The sequence below is a fragment of the Suncus etruscus genome, chromosome 4 (genome assembly GCF_024139225.1).
Source record: "Suncus etruscus isolate mSunEtr1 chromosome 4, mSunEtr1.pri.cur, whole genome shotgun sequence".
Lineage (NCBI taxonomy): Eukaryota > Metazoa > Chordata > Mammalia > Eulipotyphla > Soricidae > Suncus > Suncus etruscus.
This window is the reverse complement of record NC_064851.1, coordinates 70,724,812-70,743,539: the sequence shown is the minus strand read 5'-3', so window position 1 is coordinate 70,743,539 and position 18,728 is coordinate 70,724,812. Positions and strand designations below refer to the sequence as shown.

The following is an 18,728-nucleotide window of genomic DNA, read 5'->3' as shown; positions in this document are numbered from 1 at the left end:
CTGAGCACATAGCCAGGAGTAACCCCTGAGCGTTACTGGGTGTGGCCCAAAAACCAAAAAAAAAAAAAAAAAAAAAGAACCCATAAATTTTGGGGCCGGGCGGTGGCGCTGGAGGTAAGGTGCCTGCCTTGCCTGCGCTAGCCTAGGACGGACCGCGGTTCGATCCCCCGGCGCCCCATATGGTCCCCCAAGAAGCCAGGAGCAACTTCTGAGCGCATAGCCAGGAGTAACTCCTGAGCGTCACAGGGTGTGGCCCAAAAACCAAAAAGATGCCTTTAGTCTTAATGTCAGGAGTGTCTTACCTACGTGTTGTTCTACATACTATATGGTTTCAGGTCTGATATCAAGGTCTGTAATTCATTTGGATTTTACCTTCATACATGGTGTTAGCTGGGGTGTCTGAGTTCAATTTTTGTGCAAGTGTCTAACCAGTTGGGCCAGCACCACTGTTGAAGAGGCCTTCCTTGCTCATTTAGATATTTTTGCTCCTTTATTAGGTGATTGTATATCCGGGGAATATGGGGAATATTCTCTGAATACTCAAGCCTATTCCACTGATCTGAGGGTCTGTCTTTATTCCAATACCATGCTGTTTTGATAACTATTGCTTTGTAATACAGTTTAAAGTTGGGGAAAGTAATGCCTCCCATATTCCTTTTTCCAAGGAGTGCTTTAGCTACTCGAGGGTGTTTATTGTTCCAAATGAATTTCAGAAGTGTTTAATCCACTTCTTTGAAGAATGTCATGGGTATCTTTAGAGGAATCATGTTAAATCTGTACAATGCTTTTGGGAGTATTGCCATTTTAATGATGCTAATCTTGCCAATCCATGAGCAGGGTATGTTTTTCCATTTCCGTGTGCCCTCTCTTATTTCTTGGAGCAGTGTTTTTTAGTTTTCTTTGTATAGGTCCTTCACGTCTTTAGTCAAGTTGACTCCAAGATATTTGAGTTTATGTGACACTAATATGAATGGGGTTGTTTTCTTTTGGGAATTTTTTTTTTTTTTTTTTGATTTTTGGGCTACACCCGGCACTGCTCAGGGGTTACTCCTGGCTGTCTGTTCAGAAGTAGCTCCTGGCAGGCACGGGGGACCATATGGGACACCGGGATTCGAACCAACCAGGTCCTGGATCAGCTGCTTGCAAGGCAAACACCACTGTGCTATCTCTCCAGGCCCGGGGTTGTTTTCTTAATGTCCATTTCTTCCCTATTATTATTATTGGTATATAGAAAGGCCATTGATTTCTGTGTGTTAATTTTGTAGTCTTCCACATTGCTATATGAATCTATTGTCTCTAGAAGCTTTTTGGTAAAGTCTTAGGGTTTTCTAAGTAGAGTATGATGTCATGTGCAAACAGCAAGAGCTTGACTTCTTCCTTTCCTATCTGGATTCCCTTGATATCTTTTTCTTGCCTAATTGCTGTAGCAAGTACTTCCAGTGCTATGTTGAATAGTAGTGTTGAAAGAGAACAGCTTTGTCTTGTACCAGAATTTAGAGGAAAGGCTTTTAGTTTTTCTCCATTGAGGATAATATTTACTATTGGCTTGTGGTAGATGGCTTTATATATTGAGAGAGGTTCCTTTCATTCCCATCTTGCTAAGAGTTTAGATCAAGAATGGGTGTTATACCTGATCAAATACTTTCTCTGCATCTATTGATATGATGATGTGATTTTTATTTTTCTTGTTGTTGATGTTGTATATTGTGTTGATAGATTTTTTTATTTTATTTTTTATTTTTTTTTAATTTTTATTTTTAATTATGAGAACAAGGATGCAAAGAAAGAGGACAAGGTAAAGTTACAGTGGAAGGACAATCACGCATAACATAATTCTCAGAAGTCCCCTTGCTGATATCTTAACTTTGAAATTTCAGCCAAAGAACATTAAGACAGAATCCATGTACAATTACTTTGTTCCTCAAGTCCCCAGATTGTAACACATTATAATAGTTCTTAACAGCACACAAGGCAATCCAAAGCCATAAAACTTACGTAACTCCTTAAACATTACAGGCATAGTGTTTTCTTACATTTCCATATACATGCATATTAGCTTAAGTTAACCTCAAATTTTAAGTGAGTTCTTTTTAAGGATTAGAGTCAAAGGAGCACACCAGGCGGGTCTTCAGGGCCACGCCTTGTTAATCAGGCCCTGGGCGGAGGGGGTGAGAAATTCCTCCCTAGGCATCCAAAAACTACAGAGGCTCGACTGGGCTCAGAACACTCCACATGCCAGGATTTCGTGTGCCTTTGACTGGTATGATGGGGGCTCTGGGCAGGACAGTTATGTTGATAGATTTACAGATGTTAAACCGTAAACCATGCATTCCATGGATGAAACCTACTTGATCGTAGTGAATGATCTTGATGAGGCATTAGATCCTATTTACTAGGATTTTGTTGAGGATCTTTGCATCTGTGTTCATCAGGGATATTGGTCTGTAATTTTGTTTTTTTGGCAGCATCTCTGTCTGGTTTAGGTATCAGGTGATGTTGGCTTGATAAAAGCTATTTGGAAGTGTTCCCGATTTTTTTTGTTGTTGTTTTTTTTTGTTTTTGGACCACACCCAGCGGTGCTCAGGTGTTACTCTTGGCTGTCTGCTCAGAAATACCTCCTGGCAGGCACGGGGGACTATATGGGAAACCGGGATTTGAACTGTGGGAGACTGCTCTAGCCTGCACAAATATGGATGCTATCAACCTTAGCCTCTATCTCTGTGGATAGTTCCACTGAGCTGCATACGTGACTGCCGGCAGGTTCCTAGCCCATGAGCAAATAGGAAATCTTGCAATAACATAGCCCCTTGTACTAACCACAGGGCCATGAGGCCAGGGACAAGATAATATTTCCTTATATGTCTCTGATTCCAGTCAGCTAAAGATTACTAGGATCAGTCATTGAGTCATGCCTCCCCCTTTTTTCCTTTCCCACCTCCTTTGGGCTGTGCTTAACAAGGCACACTCTATCCTTTTTCCCTTTTTGGCCAAATACCTGTAGTAAGCATATAATTGGTGAAAAGCTTGTTTAAATTGACCAATGCTTGTATGCCCCATAAGTTTAATGGGAGAGGTTGAAAACCAATTCTGATACCAAGATTCATCCTTTTCTCTCTGTTTCTGTCTATGCTCGAGGCTTTCCTAAATTCTTTTAATACTGTCATCTACCAAGCCTAGTTTATCTTTGAAAAAGCAACATTCTTCTTTCAAGGTATCACATTGAACCAGCCACCTTAGCTCCTGGATCGGCTGCTTGCAAGGCAAACACCGCTGTGCTGTCTCTCCGGGCCCATCCCGATTTTTTTAGTTTCATGAAAGAACCTGGCCAGTATTGGTGGTGGTTTCTCTTGAAAGGTTTGAAAGAATTCATTAGTGAATCCAACTGGGCCTGGGCTTTAATTTTTGGGCAGACATTTCATTACAGTTTTAATATCAATAGTGATGGGAGTGTTTAGATATGCTACATCCTCCTTATTCAACTGTGGAAGGTTGTAAGAGTCCAAGAATTTATCCATTTCTTCGAGGTTTTCATGTTTAGTGGCATAGAGTTTCTCAAAGTAGTCTCTGATTATCCTTTAAATCTCTGCAATATCTGTAGTGATCTCCCCCTTTTTATATTAATATGGGTTATCAAGTTTCTCTTTCTTTGTTGAGTTTTGCCAAAGGTCTATCAATCTTGTTTATTTTTTTCAAAGAGCCAACTTCTGCTTTCGTTGATCTTCAGATTGTTTTTTGGGTTTCCAGTTCATTGAATTCTGCTCTAAGCTTTGTTATTTCCTTCTGTCTCCCTAATTTTGGTCCTTTTGTTGATCATTTTCTAATTTTATAAGCATTGTCATTAAGCTATTCAGGTATGCCCCTCTTCCTTCCTGATGTGTTCTTGCAAAGCTATAAAATTTCCCCTCAGTACCACTTTTACTGTGTCCCATAGATTTTGATAGTTTGTGTCTTCACAAACAAAAATGTTTTATTTAAATTACATGTAAGTCCACATTGGGGAATGTAAATGTGAATGAGAATGTATAGAATTTTGAATTCTTGTGAGTAGTACCAAGTTGTATATATAACTTGAAATATAGGTAATAAATAATGGGGCTAAGGAAACTTAATCAATATATATATTTATTATCTTTTCTTTTTCAGATGAAGCGATCTAAACTTTATGGACAAACTGGAGGGTTGAACTTGGCATGGGAAAAGATAATAGCATTTTTGAATGAAAAATTGGAGAAGAGTGAAATGCAAAGTGTAAATGAAGACTTGAAAGATATATTGCAGGCTGCAAAACAAATAGGTATGATCTTGTTTGAAGAACAGCTATAGTTAAACATAAATGCCATTTAAAAAAAAAAGACCATTGGATTAAAAACAAGGTGGAAGAAAGTATCTAGTGATTATATTTTACCAAAATGAGGAGTTTCTAGGAACTTGGAGTTTGAAAACTAGTATCTTTTTTTTTTTTTTTTTTTTTTTTGAGTTTTGGGCCACACCCGGCAGTGCTCAGGGGTTACTCCTGGCTGTCTGCTCAGAAATAGCTCCTGCCAGACACGGGGGACCATATGGGACACTGGGATTCGAACCAACCACCTTAGGTCCTGGATCGGCTGCTTGCAAGGCAAACGCCGCTGTGCTATCTCTCCGGGCCTGAAAACTAGTATCTTTTAAAAACACAAAAACTCATATGGGCCAATTACTGCCATACTAAGCTTGGGCTTGGTGGGAATGGTTGAGTGCTCAAAAAATAGATGCATGATGGAAATCCTATATTCTTTCCTTGCCTTGTGTTCAATGGTATGTTCTATACAGTCCTTTTAATCATTCTTAAATTCACCCTCTATATATTTACCTTGCCCAAGTATTTTAGGCTTTTAATGAACTCATGTCTTGATCGTCATGAGGCTGATCTTTGTAAAAAAGTAAAGACATTTTTATTCCAAGCTTTGCTTCTTAGACTTGATTCTTAGACTGGACATAAAAGTTCTCTTATGTATTGAAATAATTATTTTTCATCTTTTACCATTTCATTGTACCTTTATTCTTCCTGTAACATGTAGATTTAGTATCTTAATCTCTTTTTTGAAAATAATTTTTATTGTGACCAACATGAATTACAAGTCTTTCACAGTAATATTTAATTTACATAGTGACATTGAATCAAAGGTATTCCCACCACCAGTGTTGTTGTCCTCCCTCCAACCCTATTCCCAGTATCCCCTTCCTTTGTCCCCTAGACAAGTCCCCTCTGTATATTGCTTGTTGAAGATTGGGTTTTGATTCTGTTGTCATTGACTTTGGGTTTGGTGTTTAAGTCTGATCATTTTTTATTTCTACTCAATGTTCATATGACTGTTTCTGGCTCCATTCATTTTTCCCTCTCAATTTATGAGGCAGAACAAGATGATTCAAGTTATGTGGTTCTGTTTGGAAAAAAAAAGGGAAGAAAATAAAAAAACTATAAACCAGACACCAAAAAAACAAAACAAACAAACAAAAACTGGTAGGAGTTCATCTAGAGGTTATAAATATCAATTTTAAAAGAAGAAAGGGAAAAAAAAGGAGAAACTCATAACAAAAAAAAAGCAAAAAAAAAAAAAAAAAACAAAACCAAAAATCAAAAACGAACAATAATCAAATAGACAAAAAAAAAATCAAAAATCAAAGAAAAGACCAAACCTAGCAACTATGAAAAAGCACCACAGCAATAAATACAACAACTAAACAATAACCATGAGCTATTGAACATGACAACATTGCTGATGTATTCTGGTGTTTGTTTTTGAATTCTTTTTTTTCCATTTAGGTCTGAAAAAAGTTACAAAATATATATAGACAATTTTACATGCTGCTGTTTGTGATTTCTCAGTGTGCCAGAAGAATTTTCTTAAACATCAGCAACTGTTTCAATTACTATTGAAAACAACAACACATTATACTATGTATAATATATTACATATAATTATAACATTACAGGAAGACCTGAAGTTAATACATTTCTTTCATTACAGATTACTTTAGCAAACATGTTCTTTTGGATGCTTTGATATAGTTACAGGTTTTTTCTTACTTTAGTAGAGGAAATAATCAGGTATGAGACATTATGCCTTTAAGAAATTAGAGACTGGGGGCCAGAGAGATAGCATGGAGGTAAGGCGTTTGCCTTTCATGCAGAAGGTCATTGGTTCAAATCCCAGCATCCCATATGGTCCCCCGAGCCTGCCAGGAGCGATTTCTGAGTGTGGAGCCAGGAGTAACCCCTGAGCGCTGCCAGATGTGACCCAAAAACCAAAAAAAAAAAAAAAAAAAATTAGAGACTGCTCATTTATTTCCCCTTACTTTGGAAAAGCATATATGTCTAGCCTCTTAAATAGTAGCTGTTTCTTTTAAGATAAGTCTTAGTTAAAAAGAATCTCCTGGGACCGGGAAGGTGGCGCTAGAGGTAAGGTGTCTGCCTTGCAAGCGCTAGCATAGGATGGACCGAGGTTCGATCCCCCGGCGTCCCATATGGTTCCCCCAAGCCAGGGGCGATTTCTGAGCGCTTAGCCAGGAGTAACCCCTGAGCATCAAATGGGTATGGCCCAAAAACCAAAAAAAAAAAAAAAAAAAAGAATCTCCTGATATTTTTATTTATGGTATGACATATTGAGTGACTATGTAAATCTACTTTTGCCATCTTAGACAAGTTGAGAAGAAAATTATCTCTGAGGACTAGAGATAGTACAGAGGTTCAGGATCTTGCCTTGATTGTGGTTTTATCCCTGACACTATCTATGATCCCCTGAATACTACTAGGAGTGATCCTGAGCATGGCTAGGAGTAAATACTGAACACTGCCTGTTGTGGTCAAACACCTGCCCTGTGTCCACAAAATAAATAAATAAAAAAAATAAATAAATAAAAGAAATAAGAAAAATAAAGAATGTCTCTGAAATTGCTTTCAGCTCAAAGATTATATAGTAAAAGTATTTTTATATATTATTTTGGCTTATTTAGCTCAAAAGTTCCTTTAAAATTTTGTTTTGTTTTGTTTTGGGGCCACACCCGGCGGTGCTCAGGAGTTACTCCTGGCTGTCTGCTCAGAAATACCTCCTGGCAGGCACGGGGGACCATGTGGGACACCGGATTCAAACCAACCACCTTTGGTCCTGGATCGGCTGCTTGCAAGGCAAACACCGCTGTGCTGTCTCTCCGGGCCCTAAAATTTTTTATTTTAAATAAGCTTTTATACCTGAATTACTTTCGGAAAGAGATTAAAAGTTGCTATTAGATGATTTCTGTCTTTAGTTATTGAATAAACAAAATAATTTATTTATGACTAAGCTTTTTTGATATTTGGAGGGTTTTTTTTTCTTTGTTTCTGTACCACACCAGGCTATACTCCTGGCTGTATATTCAGGGGTCACTCCTGGCAGGGCTTGGAGGAACACATGTGGTACTTGAGATTGAACCCTGGTTGGCCACAGCAAGGCAAGTTCCCTATCTATTGTACTATCACTTCAGCCCAATTCTTTGGAAATTTGTAAATGGATTTAGTGGAATTTTTCAGCTCTTAGATTGATTGTCTTTATTCATGTGTTTTCATGGTTGAATTTTATTCATAAGAATATGGATAATTGGGGCCTCATGATAGTAAAACAGGGTCTTTGCATGCAGCCCACCTGAGTTCAGTCCATGGCATCCCTTTTGGTCCCCCAAGTCCCACCAGGAGTAAACCCTGAGCACAAGGCCAGAAGTAATCCCAGAGCACCTGGTTATGCCCTAAAAGCAAAACAAAACAAAACAGAATATGGGTAATAGTTTTGTGTATTGGGAAAAAGATAAGATGGACCATGACTCAATAGAGCTAATACTGTTTCTTTTGTCTTTGAATAGTTGGAACAGATAATGGAAAAGAAGCAATTGAAAGTGCAGCTGCATTTCTCTTTAAGACATTTCACTTCAAGGACACTGTTGGTCACAAGGAAACAAAAGCTATCAAGCAAATGTTTGGTCCTTTTCCATCATCATCTGCCACTGCAGCCTGTGATGCAACTAACCGAATTACTTCTCGCTTTCATCAAGATAGTTTTACTGCTCTTGTACAGGGATCAATAGAGGACCATAATGATAATAGAGTTCTATTTGGTAAAAATTTAGTATTTTCATTTGACATGCATGACTTGGAACACTTTGATGAACTGCCAGTAAATGGTGACTCCCAGAAAACAATAAGCCTAGATTACAAGAAATTTCTGAATGAACATTTTCAGGAGCATTCTACCCCAGAGCGTAAGCCTGTGGAAAAGGCAAATGACTCTCTTTTGTGGTGTGAAGTTGAGAAGTACTTAAACGCAACTTTAAATGAAATGGCTGAAACAACAAGAATCGAAGATCTTTGCTGTACTTTATACGATATGCTTGCTTCTGTTAAAAGTGGTGATGAACTTCAGAATGAGGTATAGTTGAAGTTTTTGAAGTTTTATATTCATGTGAATTATTGTGATAAAGTTTTATGTGAGTACTTAATAAAATCAATATTTTTAAATGTTATGTTTCAGTAGTCAGATACCTAATTAAGTTGTTTTATATTGTAGGCATGTAAATTTTTTATTGGGTAGTTTGGGGGGATTGAGTGTAATGACTAGACTTAGTGTGCATAGGGTGTCCACAGATTCTGGTTTCTCGGACAGTCCTTATTAAATTTTGTGTTGTTAAGTTGTAATAATCAGTAGTTCCCTTTATTTAAAAATGTGGTTCAGTCTGAATGATAAATTGATGTTTATTATAGAAATGGCTTAACATTTGTATACAATTTTAAATTATTTGATGAAAATAAGATAACACTGTAAATTTTGCCAATTAATTTGCCAATTAAATTAGAAAAATAGGCTTGACTAATCTGTGTTTGAAAGAATAAACTGAAAAACAGACTGATCTAGAAATAATTGGACTTTTTTTTTTGTTGTATGGGAGAAAAACTCAGGACTCCATACATATAAGGTAGCTTCTACTGCTGAACCATATTTCCAGCACATAAAAATTTTATCTACACAATTTTTTTTTTTTTACCACATCTGGCAGTGCAGGGGCTACTCCTGGCTCTGTATTCAGAAATCATTTCTGGTACTGTTCGCCAGACATATAGGATGCTAGGGATTGAACCGGGTTGGCCATGGACAAGGCAAACACTCTTATCTACTATACTATCATTCTGGACCCTCTATAAGTTTTTTTAATTTTTTTTTTTTTTTTTGGTTTTTCGGGCCACACCCTTTTGATGCCCAGGGGTTACTCCTGGCTAAGCACTCAGAAATTGCCCCTGGCTTGGGGGACCATATGGGACGCTGGGGGATCAAACCACGGTCCTGATCCTAGCGCCACTTTGCCTGCCTCATATTTTTAACTCACATTTTAAATTCCTAAAAAAAAATGTAATTCCTTTTTATGGCATGATTCAACCACATTGTTTAATATGTAGATTATTTTTTATTGTTGTGTGAAAAGCTTATCTGGAAGAAATGTAATGATTTATCTTTTTTGCTTTTAATACTGACATTATATTACTTTATTACTATAAACTTAAAGAATGTTAAACCAATTTTAATAATAGATAAATTGGGTGATTACATTTGTTGAAGAACTAGAAATGACATGTTGCTATAAAAAGTACTGAAGATTTCAAATCAAATCTTTTTCCTAATTTTTGGTAGCAAGAATCTGGTAATTAGATATAGAGGCGGTTTTCTTGTTGGGTTGTGTAAAGGACCTATGGAAACAAATATTGAAGAATTGGCATTAACCTTGAATGGACATTTGACATAAATACCTGTTTCATAATAACTGTGACTATTTTTGTTATTGACATTGTTATTAGAATTAAGTTTTAAGTCACATGTTTTAAATCAAACTTATTCATTTATTTTCAGAAAACAATTTAAAATTATCAGAGGGAATTAGTTACTTGAAAATTAACCCAAAGAAGTAGGTGTTATTCTGGTAACTTTGGTAGTAGGAGGCAACATACTGTATTTCTGTTTTGTGATCAGTGTTTAACTGAATGTTTTATACGTGATTTAGATAACAGGTCTACACTTGTAAATAAATTTCTTCTATCATTTTTAAATATTGTTTTATAAATTGTGATTTGTAAAGTAAGTTTTACTGATACTTATCATACTTGAACATGTGTAATTCTCTTATGATTATATTATAGCAAATGGAGATTTAAAATTATTGAACTAATGAAAAATTTTTTTCTGAGTTACTTTTAATTCTTGAATATCTAGAATGATGCTTATGTATCTTGATTCGTCATCACAGTTTTGAATTATGTAATTGAACCTGATTGTTGGAGGAAGGATGTTTTCAAGATTTTTTTTATAATATACTATAATTACTTGACCCTTGGAAACTCATTTATTCATATCATGTATTGTATGTTTACTATGTACTAGGTGAAGGGCTGGTTGTTGGTCATAAAAGGATGTACAACTTTGAGTCTTACTCTTATTAGAAAGTGACATGTCAGTAGTATACCTAAACACCATGTATATTATTTACAGAGAAAATGGGGGCATAAAAGAACAAGTTCTAATGAATAGGTTTTAGTAGAAATACGGTAGAAACTATTCTTATAGGTTAGTTTTAAAATAAGACTAAGAAAAGAGGGTCTAGTAACCACTTTTAAGAGCAGGATTTTTGGGGCCAGAGCGGTGGCTCAAGTGATAGGGTATTTGCCTTGCATGCCCTAACCTAGGAGGGACTGCGTTTAGATCCTCCGGCATCCTATGTGGTCCCCCAAGCTTGGAGCGATTTCTGAGCACATAGTCAGGAGTAACTGCTGAGCGTTACTGGGTATGCCCCCCCCAAAAAAAAACATAAAAGGAGAGAAGAAGATTCTTTGGGGGATGGAAGAGATATAGTAAGGTGCTTCACCTTTGATGCAGCTGATCTGGGTTTGATCCCCAGTACCACATTTCTTACTACTGGCTTGGACTGATCCCTTAGCATAGTTAGGAGGAAGCCCCTGAGCATGGGTGGATGTAGGCTTCCCAACACCTTCAATTCTAACCCCTAAAAAAGAGAGGTTCTTGGAATTTTCTAGACATTGTGGGCCACAAAAACAAACTCAGTGGTGCAAGAGGCATTTCTTGGCAAGGCTCTCCAGTGTTATTTGGGAGAGACTTTATGTACTTGAGTACTATGTAGTGACAAGAATTTAACCAGGGATTCCCACATAACAGAATCATGTACAATAGCCTTCTGAGCCTCAGAAGCCTCTTCTTCTCAGACCATGGTAGTAATACTTATGGTTGTGGTTGAGTCCCTACTGTAAGGCATTAATCATTATTTTAAGTTCTTTATTTGAATCACTTTATCTAGTAAGAAGAATGTTTTAAGGTAAACAGTACTGAATTAAAAACTATTATTAGATGCCTAACACCAAAAATATATTTCTGGGTATTTTTTACCTTTCATATGTGATTTTTAAAAAATTTAATTAAATGCTCAATTTTATTTTTTTAACAATTGAAATAAGTTGATGTTTTGGTCAAACATTAAACACTTTATGAAAGTTTCTCTCATGTTTTTCATATATTTGCTTTACTGGTGCTTTTTGATGCTTTTAGAAAATTTTTGTTGATCTCGTTATTGCTTACTAGAGATAGGAATTTAGTTGAGATGTAGGAAATTTGCATATAGAATATAAAAGATTCACCTACAAAAGTAGGTGAATTCAGGATTTATTTTAGATAGTCTGACCTGAGGTCTATTTCTTGGCCAGGATGCTTTCTTGTATTTGGTGCTTTGGAATATAAAATATTTTCGATTGAGGAATCTTTGTCTTTGTTTTGTTTTTGAGTCACACCCAGTAGCACTCAGGGGTTACTCCTGGCTCTGAGCTCAAGAAGTCACTCCTGGCAGGCTTGGGGGGGGTATATGGGATGTCAGGATTCGTACCAGGGGCCATCCTGTATTGGCCATGTGTAAGGTAAACACTTTACTGCTGTGCTGTCATTCTGGCTCTTGTCATTAATTTTTAAAAATACGGGAAATACGGCTGGAGAGATAGCATGGAGGTAAGGCATTTGCCTTGCACACAGAAGGTTGGTGGTTTGAATCCTGGTATCCCGTCCCCTGAGCCTGCCAGGAGCAATTTCTGAGCATAGAGCCAGGAGTAACCCCTGAGCGCTGCCAGGTGTGACCCCCCCAAAAAAAATCTAAAAAAAATATGGGATATATCCAGTAGTGGTGGGGGCCAATTAGTCATTAAGATTACAACTGATAGAGACTCCAGCTTTATTATATCCTATAGTTTCTTTCTTTAAAACTTGATTGTGCTAAGTATTTTGGGATGAGAGAGGGAACATACCTTTTTACTCCTGATTCTGTGTTCAAGATTACTGATGGGAAGACTGGGGAACCATATGGATGCCAGGATGAAACCCTGGTTGATTATGTTCAAGGCAAGAACTTTACCTGCTATATTATGTTACTGACCATGGAACTAGAGAAATTTAAGAGATTTATTTTTATGATTTAAAATTTTATGGCTAATTAAAAAATATTTTATTGAAACCATTGTGATTTACAAAGTTGTTCAGAGTTGGGTTTCAGACATACAATGTATTAGGGTCAATCCTATCACTAATATTGACCTCCCTCCATCAGTGTTTCCAGAGAGCATCCCACTGCCCTGTTGCCTGCCAGCACATCAGACCTATTTTAAGTTTTGATCGTTAAAGTTTGGGTCTCAGGATTTCATTTGTTGACTTTGGCTTGGATATTTAGTTCTCTCTTTTTTTAACATTACCAATGCACCTGAGACTTCTTGGCCCCTGGTTTCCATCCTTTCATATTGTATTTATTCTCTACTCAACTCTTTTCCTATACTCTGGGGCCAAGGGTGTTCTAGACAACTCCCATTTAAACCACTGCATTTTTCATGCAGTTATTCTAAATACCACATCCAAATAATATTCTGTATTTATTCTTATTCTGGATTACTTTATTTAACATAATATCTTCCAGTTCCATCCATGTTGAAGCAAATTGCATGATTGCATCATTCCTTATAGCAGTGTACTATTCCATATAAGTATTGCTTGCTAACCGATTGCGCCACTGGAGCTCTGCGCAGTGTACTATTCCATTGTATGAATGTATCACATCTTTATGATCCACGCGTCTGTTGTTGAACATCTAGGTTGATTCCAAGTTTAGCTATTGTACTGAGTGCTGCAGTAAATAGTGGTGTGCATACATACTTTTGTGTGAATGTTTTTCTGTCCTGGGGATAGATTCCCAGAGAGGGATTGCTGGGTCATATGGCAGATCAATTTTTAGTCTACTGAGAACCCTCTATACTGTTTTCTAGTGGTTGACCGGGTAGCATTTCCACCAGCAGTGAATGAGGGATCCTTTCTCACCACAGCCCCGCCAACACAAATTGTTCCCAGTATTTTGGATATGTGCTATCCTCAGTGGTGTAAGATGATATCTCATTGTCATCTTGATTTGGATTTCCCTAATGATAAGTGATGATGAGTGCCTTTTTTATGTGCCTATTGGCCATCTGTTTATCTTCAGAACAGTGTCTGTTAATTGCCTCTTCTCATTTTTCACAGATTTTTAGGATTAGTTGCATATCCTAATATCAAATCTTCCCATTTATTTTGATTTGATTCTGTAGTCCTTGCCATTGGTATCCTACCATTTAAGACTTCTTTGAGATCAAGGTCTTGGAGTGTTTTGCCTATGTTTTCCTCAATGAATTTTATGGATTCCAGTCTAATCTCAAGGTCTATAATCTACTTTGAATTGATTTTGTGTAAGGTGTTGAAGAGACTGTCTTCATTCTGTTTCAAGTTTATGCCTCCTTTGTCAAATATTAATTGACTGTATATTTGAGGGGTTGTCACTAGGTAATCTATTTGTATGCAACTCCATTTTTGTTCCAGAACCATGCTGTTTTAATCACAATGGCTTTGTAGTAGAGTTTCACTTTAGGTAATGAGATGCCTCACAGTTTATTGTTTTTCATTATGGACTTAGCTATCCTACATCTTTTATAGTTCTAAACAAACTTTATAATTGATAGTTCTAAGTCCTTGAGAATGCTGTCTGAATTTGGATAGGGATTGCATTGAATCTATATATTTATTAGTTTAGGTAAAATGATCATTTTGATCATTTTGATTTTTCCAGTCCATGAGCATTATTATCCATTTCCTTAGGTCTTCTTCAACTTCTTATGTGTTTTGAAGTTTTCGTGTTATAAGTTCTTACCTCTTGTGTTAGGTTAATTCCTAGATATTTGATAGTTTTAAACACTATTTTATTTTATTTTATTTTATTTTATTTTATTTTATTTTATTTTATTTTTGGCCTCCAATTCACAATACAGACCAGGCAAAGGGCCTGGGTTGAGGTGTATATGGGGTGCATTTACTGTACCTCCTCTTTCTATACAGTCAGTGTAAAGAACACAGCCTGTTAAACACTATTTTAAATAGGATATATTATTTGATCACTTTCTCCTCTGAGTCATTATTTGCATAAAAATGCAACTGTGTTTTGTTTATTGGCTTTGTAGCTGGTAATAATTTTATAAATAATAATTTTTTATTTTTTTAGAATTTATTTTGAATCACCATGAAATACAGTCACAGGGGTTTCCATGATCGAATTTCAGTCATCAGTGTTCAACACCCTTTCCTTCACCAGTGTACATTTTCTGCCACCAATGTCCTCAGTTTGCTTCCATTCCTCCTCCTGGCCTACCTACAGTCTGCCTCTATGGAAGATATTTTTATTCTCTTTCTCTTCCTGACCCTTTCTCTCTTCCCTTTGTTTCCCCTTTTAAACACTGGTTTTCAATATGGTTATAAAGGAGTATAATGCATATCATTTTACCTCCTTTCAGCACCCAGTTCTTGTCCAGAGTGATAATTCCTAGGTATTTTTGTTTTATTCTCTGCCCTAATTGCACTCCTCTGCTCTTTGTGGCAAACTTCCTACTATGGATCATTCTTTCTGATCCTCAAGTAGACTGATTCTTTTGTTTAATTTTTTTGGGCCATTCCTGCTGTGCACATTGCTTATTCCTGCTCTACACTCAAGGATCTCATTGCACTCTGTGGTTTTGTGCATTGAACCAGGGTCTACTGCATGCAAGACAAGCATCTTAACCCCTGTACTGTCTCTCTGGCTCTAGAGATTTATTCTTAAGATTTATTTACTTTTGGGGCAGGAGAGATAGCATGGAGGTAAGGCGTTTGCCTTTCATGCACAAGGACGGTGGGTCAAATCCCGGCATCCCACATGGTCCCCCAACCCTGCCAGGAGCGATTTCTGAGTGTGGAGCCAGTATTTATTTACTTTTAAAATATTTACTGGGAGCTGGAGCAATAGTACAACAGTAGGGTGTTTGCCTTGCAAGCGGCTGATCGGGAAGGTTCAATTCCTGAGTTTCCATATGGTCCCCTGACCCTTCCAGAAACATTTCTAAGTGCAGAGCCAGGAGTAACCCCTGAGCACCACCGGCTGTGGCTTAGTGCCCCCCCCCCAATATATACTATATATTTATTAAAATCAGTACATTTTTACTACCACAAGTGAAACAAGAACATTTACTTAAAGCCATTTTCTTAATCAAGGCCTGTATCTTATTGGTACACTTTCTTGCTGATAGTGTTTCATAACCAGAATTATAGCAATAGATTAAATTAACCAGATTATTGATGCAGAATCTTTCTCCTTAGAAAGTTGTAGTATTAGCAGCAGCAGTATTACTGTGATTTGAGTGCCTGTTTCTGCTCTTCCTGGACATACCTGATTTTTTTATAGAAATACTTTTCCTATATAAAATATTCTCTAAATTTCAGGTGGTATCTGTTTGCTGCATTGCTTTTTGTTTTGTTTATTGTTGCTTTTTGTTTTGTTTATTGTCGCTTTAAGTCACAAGACTTGTTTATCTGAACATAGATCCATAATTTCTATTTAATATATTACCAGAGTTTTTTGAAAGGAACATTATCTGAGATGATTCTTTGAAGGAATCTTTCCTGTAAGTTCAGGCCCAGTTCTCTCTCTTCCCTTTTTGCTTCATATGACTGAACTTTTTTTTTTTTTTTTTTGGTTTTTTGGGCCATACTCGGTGACTCTCAGGGGTTACTCCTGGCTATGCTCTCAAAAATTGCTCCTGCTTGGGGGACCATACAGGATGTCAGGGGTTCGAACCAAGGGCCGTCCTTGATGGACAGCATGCAAGGCAAATGCCCTACCACTGTGCTATCACTCCAGCCCCTGAACTTTGTTTTTTTATTTAACTTAAAAAATATTGCTGTGATGATTTGTTGAAATATATATGTATTATGCATATATAAAATATATGCATATTTCATAAGCTATAACTGCTCAGCTAGTTTTAATATAGTGAATATTTTATAGATCAATAAATTAATTTTTATCCTGTCTATATAAATAAAGATTGAATCTTAATTTTTAAAATTAATATTTTTTATTTTCTTTTTACAATTTTAAACTTTGACTAGTGTATAGAAAAGCTATTTTTAAAGTGAGTTATTTTTAGAAATCTTTGGAATGGTAGAAAAGGTGCAAGACTTGATTAATGGAGATATACTGGAGACATATTAAAGTATACATATCTCAGTTTTATTTCTATTACTTGAAGCTAGTTATCCTACTGTAAATATTGATGTACTCACTGTGTAATCAGTTCTTGGAAAAATGAATTTTGAGTTTCATTGGTTTTATCATAGTTTGCTTTTGTGCAGATGGAGCTCATTCTTTATAGCATTTGTGATTTGACATTTACTGTTTGTCTTATCTCTTGACTCACTGCAGATGGTGTTACTTGACCGGTTGCAAGTTCATTTCTGAATTTAATGCTTCTTATATCTTAAGAAATAGGACAGAAGTTATTTGTTTAGGACTATTTATTCTTCTCAAGGAATACTATATTTTGAAAGCATTTATTTGCATTATGAATAACCCTAATCCTTAAAACTTTGGATATACTTAAGGAATTTTGACACAAATAACTTGATTTATACAGTAGTTTTCAAGTTGTACCTAAAACTTCTTTATCTTTTTTTTTATGAGTTACACTTATATACAGTGGATATCATATACATTTATTTTTTATTCCTTTTTTTTTTTTTACTTATGGCTCTGTCATAAGAAATCATTACTAGCAGGCTCTGGGCCATATGGGATGCCAGGATTGGAACCCGGGTCGGCTGCATGCAAGGCAAATGTTCTACCCGTTGTGCTATCACTCCAGCCCTTTATAAAGTTTTTCTTAATATTATGAGAAATGTTGGTCCTATGTTAGGAATTAAAATTAAGATTTTAATACAGTAAATTATTTAAACTGTTAGTCTTAAAATTATATTAAATTTATTATATTAATTTATTAAGTTTATTTTGGTGGGAGGCACACCCAGTGATGCTCAGTGGTTACTCCTGGCTTTGCACTCAAAAATCTCTCCTGGCTTGGGGGACCATATGGAACGCTGGTGGGAACTGATCCCAGGTTCGTCCTGGGTCAGCCACATGCAAGGCAATGTCTTGCAATCACTGTGCTATTGCTCCGGCCCCAAATTAAAGTTTTCTAAGTATCATTTTTATGAAAAATAACTATATTGGCTATACCCAGAGATGATCAGGGCTCACTTCTGGCTCTGTGCTCAAGGATACTTCTAGAAATGCTTGAGGGACCGTATGGGATTCCTGGTACCTTCAAAGATTCCAACCAAGACTTAGGTGCTTTTTCAATCACTAAGATTCACAATATAATAATCATAGGAAAAATAATTAAGAGTATTTTGTCATGAATTTACTTGGTGAATCTGTTCCTTGTTATGCTACTTTGTTATCTGTTGATGGTAAGCATACAGTGGTCATAATATATTTTTATCTTTTTTAAAAGTAATTGGAGTTTTTTTTCTACCACTGCTGTTTTACCTTCATTATTTCGCATAGTAGCATTAATTTTGAGATAAATATTTAATTAAGTTTTTAACTTTTATGATATGATGTGTCAGGGTGTGAATATCTCACATTTTATTGAAGAGACAAGATCTATCCTTAGAATTTTCTCTTGTAGGTATCTTTTAATTTTTATAGTATTTTTTCTACTATTTCTTGTTTTACGTTAATACTATCTCTGGAAGAAGATGCAAATGGTGAAAGTGAATTTCTTTTCCTGTCTTCCCCAAGGAAGTAATATATCTTTTATATATTATATTTGAACATTGATAAAAAGATTCATTGTTTTATCTCTCATTTTTATGTGCCTAGGAGTTTTTATTTATTTAACCTTATAAACTCTATGATTGCAGTTTCTACAAACATATGTGCCAGTTTGATTTGTTTTGATTTTGCTATAGTATTTTATGTCTTCTGATAATTTTTCAGTTTATGACTATTGATTAGATGTAATATTTTATACAAAATCAGTTATTTTTTCTTATTTTTTGTCAAAATTATAGTAAAAATTTTAGGGCTTATTGCCATTTATTTTTAGTGCTACCCATTTTTTCTGTGTTTTTAATTTGAAATGTATAATTATAAAAATGTATCATATCCATATATACAAAATATAAGGTACTAAGTCATCCTATTATCTATTTACTAGTATTATCCCATAGCTACTATATATATTTTGGGCATATATATTTTAATAATATTATTAATGTCCGCATATATATAACTATCTGAATGGG

The 18,728-nt window shown here is 35.9% G+C and overlaps 1 protein-coding gene and 1 pseudogene across 1 annotated transcript in view; one reads left to right on the top strand and one right to left on the bottom strand.

Annotated features, from left to right (window-relative positions):
• ASCC3 (activating signal cointegrator 1 complex subunit 3) overlaps positions 1 to 18,728 on the top strand; it is a 329,628-nt gene that overhangs the window by 1,786 nt on the left and 309,114 nt on the right. Inside the window, exons 2-3 of the mRNA XM_049771320.1 lie at positions 4,144 to 4,294; positions 7,870 to 8,432. Of these exons, the coding sequence (XP_049627277.1) occupies positions 4,144 to 4,294; positions 7,870 to 8,432 (714 nt within the window). The remainder of the gene's footprint in view (positions 1 to 4,143; positions 4,295 to 7,869; positions 8,433 to 18,728) is intronic.
• On the bottom strand, positions 14,359 to 14,498 carry LOC126007970 (uncharacterized; annotated as a pseudogene).